The 12,049-nt window shown below is 33.7% G+C and overlaps 2 protein-coding genes across 2 annotated transcripts; one reads left to right on the top strand and one right to left on the bottom strand.

Annotated features, from left to right (window-relative positions):
- Positions 1 to 344: 344 nt before the first annotated feature.
- Positions 345 to 3,231, top strand: LOC143390430 (olfactory receptor 5D13-like). Its single transcript, XM_076842816.1, has 3 exons — positions 345 to 365; positions 2,000 to 2,013; positions 2,292 to 3,231. The coding sequence occupies exons 1-3, from the start codon at positions 345 to 347 to the stop codon at positions 3,229 to 3,231; spliced, it is 975 nt and encodes a 324-aa protein (XP_076698931.1).
- A 3,454-nt stretch (positions 3,232 to 6,685) lies between these two features.
- LOC143391697 (olfactory receptor 4A8-like) lies at positions 6,686 to 7,591 on the bottom strand. The gene has a single exon (XM_076844456.1). It carries the CDS (start codon positions 7,589 to 7,591, stop codon positions 6,686 to 6,688), a length of 906 nt encoding a protein of 301 aa, XP_076700571.1.
- Positions 7,592 to 12,049: the final 4,458 nt, after the last annotated feature.

Genomic DNA, 12,049 nt, shown 5'->3' with positions numbered 1-12,049 from the left:
TTAATTTTAATAAGTGATACGAATTCTGAGATATATTGCATAATTTGCAATTACATATAGTATTCCTCAGATGAATCTCAGAAGAAACATGTTAGAGGAAAAGCTTATATTTTATAATTCTATGATTTTAAAATGCTCATACAGTGAAGGGTGCATGGCAAATTACATAAGAAATAAGCTAGGGTGTGTGTCACTAGAAAGGAAGGAAAGCAGTTGCACTTTGAACCTTTAGTTTGCTGAATATTGTGATGGTTCCTGAAGCTAAACGGGAGACTGTGAACCTTAGCCTGAAGCCTCAAGTCCATAAGTACTGGTGCAGAATGTAGGAGGTGAGTTAAAGCTACATGCGTGGAAAAGATGTGAGGGTAGGAATCAGCTGAATATATGAATATCAGCATACATTTGTCTTTGATGGCAATGATTTTGCTTTCAACTTTGGGCCACTCAGAATATGTGAAAACAGATTTAAAGAAAAAATACAGATTTTTATAAAACATTTGAAAAAGTGAAAAAGTGTATAGTCATGGAATTTTGACTCAATGTGATTTGTATTATATTAAAAATATATTGAGAAAAAAATCAATATTGTAGCAGGTTAAATTATGGATACTGAATCAAAGGAAATCTGCTGGGATATGTTACATATAGTATGTGTTAATTCATAAAACACAAGCTGTGTGTATTGTCTTGAGTCATAAGATCATAATAATACAGAAAACTAAAGCATATTTAATGTCAGCTCATAAGGCATGGGACTCAAAGTGTTCTATGTGAAATGTTCTTCCCTTCATGCCTATTTCTATTTTAGGTTTCATAAAGTAGTTATAATGTGGTTATGTGAATAGTTGAATTAAATTAAGAAAAGCATAGTGGAAGGAATTTGAGGGAATATATAAATATATATAAATATATTGAGAACATATAAAAATAATACAATGGTCCTTTTTTTAAATTCCATAACTGTTCTTGCTTCATACTAATTTAGCATGCTTAGATCTCATGGGGTTTCACTGTAATTACTTGTACAAGATGTGGCTCAGAACTTGTGTGTTTACAGTGCAGTCCTAATTCAATAGGCAATATTAACTTCTTAGTAGTATTGTAAGCTTTTACCCAAATACATGTATAATATGTACCTAGAGTGTAGAATTCATTCATTTTCACATCCATGTATCTAATTATTCAACAAACGTTATGGAGGATCTGCTCCATTCTAGTGTTCCATCTGTGCTATTGTGGATTTCACTTTAAAGTGAAACAGACAATGACACAATGATAAATGGTAAGAAAGTAAGTGCAGTATCTGTTATGTTATAGATACTGTATGAAATTTTAGGGTGTACAGTTATTCATAAAGACCAATAACGAGGCTATGGGGAATGACTCAAGTGAAAAAAAAATGTTGTTTCTCCAGAGATTAGGAGAATAACCTAGAAACAACCAGTAGAATAGAGCTTTGAAAGAACTATGTGGCCATCAAAACCAATGAATTTCAGAAAAAAAAAAAATCTGAAGCAAATAAAAACCACTATAATTCCTCAGGAAGCAATGTCCCATCTTTGGAGGTTTTGAGGTAGACTAAATTGACCACCTGAGAATGATGTGATAGAAATATTTCAACATAACAGAAAAAGTCAGGACATATTGTACTTAAGTTTGCTTCAACCTTAAATTGCAGTAAATACCAAGAGGAGGCAACAGCATTTATACTTTTCAGTAATTATGAATTATTCTTTTATAGAAAATGTGTGAAGGGAATGGTATGTCAGATCATGGGAAGGACAATGGAATAGGAAATTCAGAAATAGCTATGAAACAACAGAAAAAAAATAACTTGATAAATTTGATGAGTCATTCATTTTTAGAGTTTTAAATTTTCAGAGAGGCAGGTGAGGGAGGGAAGAAATTAATGAAACCCATAATGACTATTTCCTTGAAAGAAGTACCTCATTAAACTATATTTCATGCAAAAAAAATCTAACCTGGTCCTTCCCATCAGGTAAGTGCTCTCTGGTGATGCTACGTTTGCTATTTGGAAATATACCAGGGCTAATAGCAGTTGTGTTCTCCCCCTCTACACTTGCTTATTATGCCATTTGTACAAATTTCATACTCTATTATAATTGTGGAATGAGTGAAGGCTTGCTTATGAATAAATGTAACTGCCAAATGTATTTTCCAGAACAATCTTTATTGATAACCAGTAGTTCTCTGAGTATTTGCTCATTTCATTCTGCCTCACCCAAAGTGGTCTACTTCTTTTCTGAATCAACTTGCCTATTTTATCCCAGGAACCAAGGAAACCAGACTGCTGGAGTGACATTCATCCTCCTGGGCTTCTCAGAATACCCAGAGCTCCAGGTGCCCCTGTTCCTGGTGTTCCTGACCATCTACACAGTCACTGTGCTGGGGAACACAGGCATGATCCTGGTCATCAGGGTCAACCCCAAACTCCACACCCCCATGTACTTTTTCCTTAGTCACTTGTCCTTCATTGATTTCTGCTACTCGACTGTGGTTACTCCAAAACTATTAGAAAATTTGGTGGTGGAAGACAGAACCATCTCCTTCACAGGCTGCATCATGCAGTTCTTCTTTGCATGCATATTTGTGGTGACAGAGACATTCATGTTGGCAGTGATGGCCTATGACCGATTTGTGGCAGTTTCTAACCCTCTTCTCTACATGGTTGCAATGTCCCAGAAGCTGTGTTACTTGTTAGTTGGTACATCCTACTCTTGGGGGCTAGTCTGTTCATTGACTCTTACTTACTTTTTACTGAAATTATCATTCCAAGGAAATAATATCATAAATAACTTTATTTGTGAGCATGCTGCCATTGTTGCTGTATCACACTCTGATCCCCATATTAACCAGAAGATGATTTTAGTGTCTGCTACATTTAATGAAATAAGCAGTCTAGTGATCATTCTTGCTTCCTATGTTTTCATTTTTATCACAATCATGAAGATCCCTTCAACTGGGGGTCGTCACAAAGCTTTCTCCACATGTGCCTCTCATCTAACCGCCATTACCATTTTCCATGGGACCATTCTTTTTCTCTATTGTGTCCCAGTCACCAAAAGTTCATGGCTCATGGTTAAGGTCGCCTCTGTCTTCTATACAGTGGTCATCCCCATGTTGAACCCCCTTATCTATAGTCTCAGGAACAAAGATGTGAAGGAGACAGTCAGGAAATTAATGAATTCCAAATTATGTCACATATTGTAATGTCTGTTTAAGAATACCATGCAGAGGCTGGGAATATAGCTCAGTTGGTAGACTGTCTGTCTACCCAGCACCACACACACACACAAAGTTTGTTAAAAAAATATATCATGATGCAGAATGGTCCAAGATATCATAGAATTATCATCAATTTGAAAGTTCAGTTTTCAAAAAGCAACCAGAACATGTTTAACATAATCACCAGTTGATCCACAATTCAATGTCTGTTTAAATGGAAGTTTGCAAAATAGGCCATAAAATTCTAAAAAATACAATAATAAGTCTTTATCTATTTAAGTAAAATTTCTAATCTGATTTATCATGAAAAAAATTTAGTTAATACTTTAAAATAGATCTTCTATTCTTTTTTAGTCATTTTTGAGAAATGAATTCATAAGGTTTTTGCAATTTTATGCCTTACCATGATAGAGAAAAATCAAGTGTGATAGAGTAACCTGAGTTTGTCAACACAAAGATAAAAAATTTATAAGAAATATTTTATTCATTGTCATATAGGGAACATTGGTACACTATAAAAGCATAAGGCATATCTCTGCCCCCCAAAATGAATATTTTTATTTTGTTACATTATATGGTATGCGTTAGCATAAATGTTATTTGGTAATTGTATATAACACATCAAAAATTAAAACAACCATACCCTTCATAATTAGATATTTTTAAATCTGAATTTGTCGTTCATGTGAATATTTATTTATATATGTTATATACCTACATAACAAAATAAAAGAATTTCAGTGATAAATAACACACTTTTGATTGATTGATTAGGTAGCCCTGCTTATATCAGTCAGACCTTTTCTTGATTAGCCTGTTTTTACCTGGTCTGATTGGGCACCTTGTCTCTCCTCTGCAGATCTGCACAGTGACTGGGTAACTCTTCTGAGTGTTTGTGATCCTTCTGAATCACTGGAGTAGTAAGAGTATTTTCTTCCAGTGTCATCACAAAGAGGTACTAAAACAAAAGCTAGCATGAGTCTCCTTCTGCCATGTTTGCTGACACACTATAAACCAATGGAAATCATAGTTGAGCCCAAAATGAATAGTTGAGTCATTAACAGGAGCAAGTGTATCCACCTATTATGATATTGAAAGGTTATGTGGCATAGTGTATATGGAGGAAGACAAAAGAATTGTGCTCAATATCTCAATATATCTAAGTTATTGATAACTTTTCAATGGGAAAAATGTCTTTCTGTGTTCCAAAAAAATATGATTGTGCTAGGTCTATAAATGTTTTCCATAAATTGATGAGCCATTGATTTGGTGAAAATAAATGACTGTCTTAGTCACATGCTGATCATGGTTGATTTTCCATAGGAAAGTCAAAGTCTTGGAAGAATTTTTATATTACATGATTCCAATGTAACAGCAGCCTGTAAACTAGTTTCCTGATGTCTCCTTAATTGTAAGCCTTTCATTTTCAAATAAAAAATAGAAATTTCTTTACTTTAAAGCTTTACTAGCAAACTGCATAACCTAACCTACTTATCCAATAAACAATACATACCATTTACAACATGTCAACAAACTATAGGATTATATAACTTATCTTTCACAGGTCTGTCAATATGATGTCATACACAATTCATTAAATGTTCTAACCGATATTGCACAATATTTATAAAATCATTTTGAATACAGAGGAAAAAATGTATCTGTGGAGTGTGAACACAATATAAAATGAACTGTTTGACATATTGCTTAAATTCTTACATTTAAAATCTTAAAATTTTAAAAAATACAGGTGATAGTTATATTGTAAATTATAATTTAAGAACTCTATTAAGTCTTCTGTCATGCTGGAGAAAATAAAATTCTAAAGAAAAATAACTGGATAGTTACAAACTCCTTTATAAGAGATTGTTTAATTTTGAAAATGCTGATGAATGAATGGATATTTGATTCTACAAATGTGACAGAAGAATTCTTCAAAAATTTCAAGATTATCATTTAAACCTGCATATATACATTTTAAATAATGAAGAATGTGACTTTTCAAATATATGTGATTTCCTTGTGTGTTCTAAAAAGTAATGGTGATGGGTTATTTGTTTCTGGGTATCAATTACTTATCTCAAATTCTCAGTGATCTGGATAGGTGCACCTTCTTGGTTTTGTTTCCACAGCCTATGACAAGACTCCTGGTGAGAATATTCACCAGACTAAAGGGTGAACACAAAGAATTAGTAGTCACTTAGTGGAGGAATGATATTTATGATGAAAGTACAACACATCAAATAAATACAAAATTTCACTTCAGGCTTAGTCATTAACAGGAGCAAATGTCATCATCTTTTTTTTGAAGTGAAAATCCTATAGCCTACAATAAATTATTTTAATGTGGAAAATTTAGTGTTTTTGATATATTGTGTTGTGCAATTCATACCTCTGCCTAATTCCAAACTACTTTGTTTTTCACCTGAAAGGAAAAGGCTATACGCCTTGAGTAGCATCCTGTACCCATTAATAGACCCACAGTCACTACAACCTGCCTACCACCAAGGTCCATTTGGGGCCCAAGATGTCTATAGTAACCCAGGGGTTGTATGCAACAGAACACAAATCTATCCCACCAGAGTTTCAGATGTCCATGTGATGCTGGGAAAAGTCTAAGAGAGAGCCATTGATAGATTGCAGCCAGAGATTAGTGTCACAGGGTTTTCCTCAACCAAAGTATAGCTTTACCTATACTTTGAGAGTGGTAAAACTGCACATGATCACTAGGTCAGAGAATGACAGAAATGTTTACAACCTGAGTTAGATGTTTTTCTAAAACAAAGTACCTGATTTGTAATCAAGTATTCAAATCTGTTTTCATTACTGACATCCCCACTGACAAAATCATTCTCTGCTAATATCTTAAACAAAAAAAAATTGTCATCCAAACATCATAAACTAAAACTTCATAGACATTAACCACAAAATAAAATTAATCTTTAAACAAAACATATATGCAGCTATAGAAATGTGCCATATTGATAGAATAATGAGCATTAAAATTTAAAAATTACTCTTTTGGATCCAGAAATTTATCTACTACCTGAATTGCTTTCTCATTAATTAGGATGATATCAAATTTTCAAAAGTAGTTTCTTTTCCTTTTATAAAAACATTTTATTTAAAGTCTGATTTCAATATAAATTTAATAAATGAAGTTTTAAAGTGAGCTTCCATTTTATTTTTATTTATACTAGAACAAACACCCATATCTTTTATTCATCATTTCTAATTGTTTTCAAAGTTTATTCTACAATCAAAAAATAATTTATTCTACCCTTTGATAATTATAAATAAAGAGAAGCATTCCTGGAGAATATGTTGAGTTGACCACATCAACTTTTGTTAGAATTCACCACCTATGTCTTGTTTCAGAATGAATATATAAAGGATTCAGTGTGGGGGATCCATTCTTATTTTACCTATGGTTAACCTCTTACACCAGAGTTTTTTTCATAGAATTTCTCATCTCTGCATTTCTCAAGGTGTATATTAGAGGATTCAACATGGGAGTAATAACTGTAAAAACCACACTTATGGGTTTATCAATAGTAAAGGTGGAAATAGGTCTAACATAAGTGAAAATACAGGGAGCAAAAAAGAGGATGACCACTGTGATGTGGGAGATGCAGGTGGACAGGGCTTTGAGCCTCCCTTCCAGGCTATAGGTTTTAAGGGAGTTTAGGATGAACCCATAGGAGATCAGGAGAAGGATAAAAATGAACATACAGATTGCTCCACCATTGGCAACCACAGTGAGACCTATAAAGTAGGTGTCAGTGCATGCAAGTTCTAATAATGGGTTCATGTCACAAATGAAGTGGTCAATGACATTGGGACCACAGAAGAGGAGATAGGAAACAAAGGCAAGCTGAACCACAGAGTGTACAAAACCTCCCACCCAGGCCACCACCAACAGGAGGATGCAAACCCATCGATTCATGATGCTCAAGTAGTGCAGTGGCTTACAGATGGCCATATAGCGATCATAGGCCATCACCACCAGAAGGAAGGCCTCAGCACCCCCAAATAGATGTTCTATGAAGAGCTGGCCCATGCATGCTGGGAAGGAGATTGTCTTTTTATCATAGAGTAAGTCTATAATCATCTTGGGTGAGACAGCAGTGGAGTAGACAGCATCCGTGAGTGACAGATAGGCAAGGAAGATATACCTTGGGGAGTCCAAAGAGGGGCTGGCAATGACAGTCACCACAATGAGCAGGTTGCCCACCATCATCACAATGTAGATGAGTAAAAATATGGTGAATAATGCATTTTGTCCATCAGGATCCTGGGTGAGGCCCAGGAGGACAAATTCTGTGACGTTATTACTCTGTCCCATTTACTCTTCTACTCTTAGGCTTGATTCAGAGATGAGAGTTCAGGAGAATAGATACTGCCGTGAAATCATGAACAGGTCGATAAATCCGTCATGTCATGGAGCATATCTTCATCTACCTTCTATAATGGTGAAAATACAATAAACATTTAGTAAGCATCTGTTGAGGTTCTCTTCCAAGGAACCCAGTAGACTTTCTGTAGACAATTCTAATCCTCCTAATAATTTTTCTTGGGGCCTAAAGTTTAGTGGTTCTTTCTCTAAACCTTTGCTGATATTCCATAGAGGAGAGTAGTCAAAAGCCCAACAGTCATTCACTTATTTAAAAATGCATATTGAAAATATGTTCCTTCTTGGCACAGAGGTCAACAATCACGAATAGGGAAAGGTTTCTTGCTTTCAAATGCCTATTCACTATTAGTAACAATAAATTCTAAAAATATGAAGTGATGTAAAGTCAGTCCTTTGAGTTGGTAGTATCTGAGGGGAGTCACTTTACAATATTAGCAATATTTACATAGCATCAGAATTAACACTTCTTCTGAAATATCTGACTCAATACAATTGCATCTGTGATTAATTAGATGATCAGTCTTTCATATCGCAAAGGACATTTAGTCTTCGGAAATCTCTCATTAAGTTTCACAATACTGGACTTTAAAGTGTATCAAGAGTAATTAATACATGAGTAATTAACTCATTTCTTATTATGGTATTTATTTCATCTACTCTGTCATCCATTTCAGAAGCTATAATTCTGCCAATTTAATCTTTTCATATATGAAAATTCTTAATGCGTTCCCATTCATCATTCTGAATTTCACCATTTTTTAAAAACTAAACTGATCAAATGACTATTATCAATTACTACATTAGGTGCTAGTATTTTATTTTCAGAAATCTTAGAATAACATAGGCAGTAAAGGAAGAGGAAATAGTAACTGAAAATAGAGGAAGTGAATAGTGGGACAGGTCGTATATGCAAAGATTTTTAGGGACTGAGAATGCTCAAAAATAGAATTTTAGTATACATACGCTGAGAAGCAGCATACTCAAGGGGAAAGTCCATACTTAATGGGAGAAGGCATGAGTTTCAGTTATGTTCTAAATGCATTTATCAATATGTCTCAACTTACACATTGTAAAATATAGAAATTGACCTAGACGATCCCAGAATCCTTTCCAGTCCAACTACTTCCAACATTATTAGTACAGCACAATTTTGTTATTTTCTGCTGACATTTGTTTTTTTTTTTTGTTTTTTTTTTTTTTTTGTATTTTATAATCAAATAGCGATTTCCAAACTTATGACTGTTGCTTGAAAGATGCCAGCCAGTAGTTATGGGGTATGATAACTGTAGTGACCAAATGATAACTTTTAATTTCTCACTGTGTACAAAATAGGACCCAAGACTTGCTTGGCGAGAAAACAAAGCACCATGAAGAATACCACTAACTTTGGAGATGCATTGGTTGCACTATAATTCCTGTTTTATTCACTTATGTCCATGTGACCATGGGCAGATGAATAAACCTCCCTGTGTCTCCATTGCATCAGTTTCATCAAGGGGATTCCCTTAGCAACTACCTCTTAAGGTTGCTTTTTTATTATATGTTAAGTCCTTAGAGTGCTGTTGGACATGTGGTTAAAATCTAAATAAAGACACCATTATTAACTTTTTGAATGTTTCCCTGTGAATATTGAATCAGAATAAATCATCAGGATCTTGGTCAACTTAATAGGTACAATCCAGGATATAAAGAATTATATTCCTATGATCCATAAACACCTTTTTGGACATGGGATGAATAATATCTGTTAAGAAATATCATTTATGGGCTGAGGATGTGGCACAAGCGGTAGCGCGCTCGCCTGGCATGCGTGTGGCCCGGGTTCGATTCTCAGCACCACATACCAACAAAGATGTTGTGTTTGCCGAAAACTAAAAAATAAATATTAAAATTCTCTCTCTCTCTCTTAAAAAAAAAGAAATATCATATATATGTGTGTGTGTATATATATACATATAGATGTATATATATATGCAAAAGTGATATTTTCCTATGAATAAACATATTTAAACTAGAAGCAAACAAGAGAATTCTGTTCATATGGACTTGGTACTGGAAAAGGACATGTGCAGAAAGAGTTTTCTTTAGAAGCCAGCTTTGATGAGCATCCTACACATCTTGGTCACATTACTGCTTTCACCTGATCCAGGAGCTGTCATTCATGTGCCTATCTATTAAGTACTGCAGCTAAAAAGGCAAAGGCTGGGACTTAATCTCATAAAATATCTGATACTAGAGATTTCTTACTATTAGAGGCAAATCTCTAGTAAGGCAGACCTGTTGAAGAACTTAAGGTTACAGTGTAGTCCATGACCAAATCTCTTGTTTTCACATCTTATTTTCTGTGATGTTAATCTCCTTAATCATCAATGCTGGATTTCACCAGAATAAATATTCTACTGTAAATTATTTATATAGGGTACATAAAATATGCTTTGTAGTTTAAGTCTCAAAGACTTGATACTATTAAAGCTAAGAGATAGCATTATTAGGTTTCCAACTTAATACTAAGTTAATATTTTTTCTAGAAAAAAAATGTAACATAACTCCTTACAAACACATTTTTTTAAAAAACAAAAAATCATAATAGGAAAATAATACATCTAGTTCATTGAAACAGTTTCATAAATTTTTTTAAAAATCTCTCTAGGTTACAGTAGATTAGGTACTTCCTTGAGAATGGGTTTCTCTATGTAAATGTACCAAAAGGTTTGCCAAGAAAAATTTAGGATTCACATATAAAAGATCATATAATCTTCTAGAACATAATTGAAATTTGTTCTTTTACATTATAACATACTTGTAATTTTAAAATTTAAATTTAAATATATCTAAAAACAATTATACTTCTGTTAACATATTATGCAGAATAAAATATTCCATAAACAAAGGTAGTAAATCATTGGTTTATTTGTTAGACAATTAACAGGCATTATTATTTGGCAAAAGAAAAAATAATGGACCTAGAAAAAGCAATACTAAAAAAATATATACTTTGTATGTTCTAATTAATTTCTGTGTTTGGCTAGCTTCATTTATTCAAATCAGATAACTTAAATGAGAATATATAACATTTAAGACATTAGTTGTATTTTAGTATATCACAGGAACTTTCATTGTCAGTTGTTTTATGAACTCACCTTTTGGGAGTTGGCCCAGAAAAATGAATGCTGTTTTCACTGAGAGTGATTGTAGATATCAAGTAACTATGTGTGATCATAGAACTTATACTAACATATGACTGATGAGTGAATCTAGAAATATTTCCAAGTGGTTATAGATTTCCAAGTGGTTATATCTCTACATTGACTTCTCATTATCTCAGACTTAGAGAGAAGTATAAAAATGTCCAAAGTATTTGCCTAAGGTATAAAGACATACAAGTCACTTACTAGACAGGTCAGGAATGGGCAATAGGGAGGGGGACATTATCTAAGCATGTTATATGTATGTACAAATAAGTCATAAATTAACTCAATATTCCATAACGTGCACCAATAAAAAATAAATGTATGGGTCTATTCAAAAACATTTACTGAATAAAGGGAGTTGAGTTTTCTTACTTGCTGGTAAAATATCTCTGTGGAAAAACAAAGCTTCTATGTTTGCATGAAAATTGAGCTCGTTAATTTAAATTAACTTGGCCAAGCCCCTTTCTTAATAGAACAAATAAGTAAATGAAACATTTAACAATACTAAAATTAGTTATGTGATTTTTCTCTTCTCAGTCAATTATGGTGAAGCAAACAAAATGGACTTGACTTTGAGGATTCAGGGTCATTCATGTGCCTATGTATTAAGTACTGCAGCTAACAAGACACAGGCTGGGACTTAATCTTATGAAGTAGCTGATAATGGAAATTTCTTACAGTTAGAAGCAAATCTCTTCAATCTTGCAGTCACTCAAACAGCAGCTGTCAAAGTCCCCTTTCTTTCTAATTAAAAACATGTCGCTGTATTTCTATAATCTTATCCAAGGAGAAAGAGTTTGTCCACCGACTTCTGAGGGCAGCAATGAAGAGAACAAAAACAATTTGTCACCTGAAGACCCAGACGTAGCTGAAGACATAATTGGGTAGAACCTGAGTTTCAGAAATCAATCTTTCCACTTAGGTTTGCAAACACAGTCTATGAATGTTTACATGGTTGCTGCTTTACATAGACTAGTTCATTAGCATATTTGGAACAAATTCAAAAGAGGTAATCTCTCCTGAACAGGTTTCTTCCCTTAAACAATCCCTAGAGGAAGAAGACTTGGATCTTGCCAAGAAAGAGTAGCTGACTGTCAGTGCTGTGAACAACACCTCATGCAAAAAGAAAAATTCCAGAGTGTGATGATTAATAACTATGATTTCCAGATTATGAAACAATTAGTAAATCAAAAGACAT

The sequence above is a fragment of the Callospermophilus lateralis genome, chromosome 2, assembly GCF_048772815.1.
Source record: "Callospermophilus lateralis isolate mCalLat2 chromosome 2, mCalLat2.hap1, whole genome shotgun sequence".
Taxonomy (NCBI): Eukaryota; Metazoa; Chordata; class Mammalia; order Rodentia; family Sciuridae; genus Callospermophilus; species Callospermophilus lateralis.
This window is presented reverse-complemented; position numbering and strand designations above follow the sequence as displayed.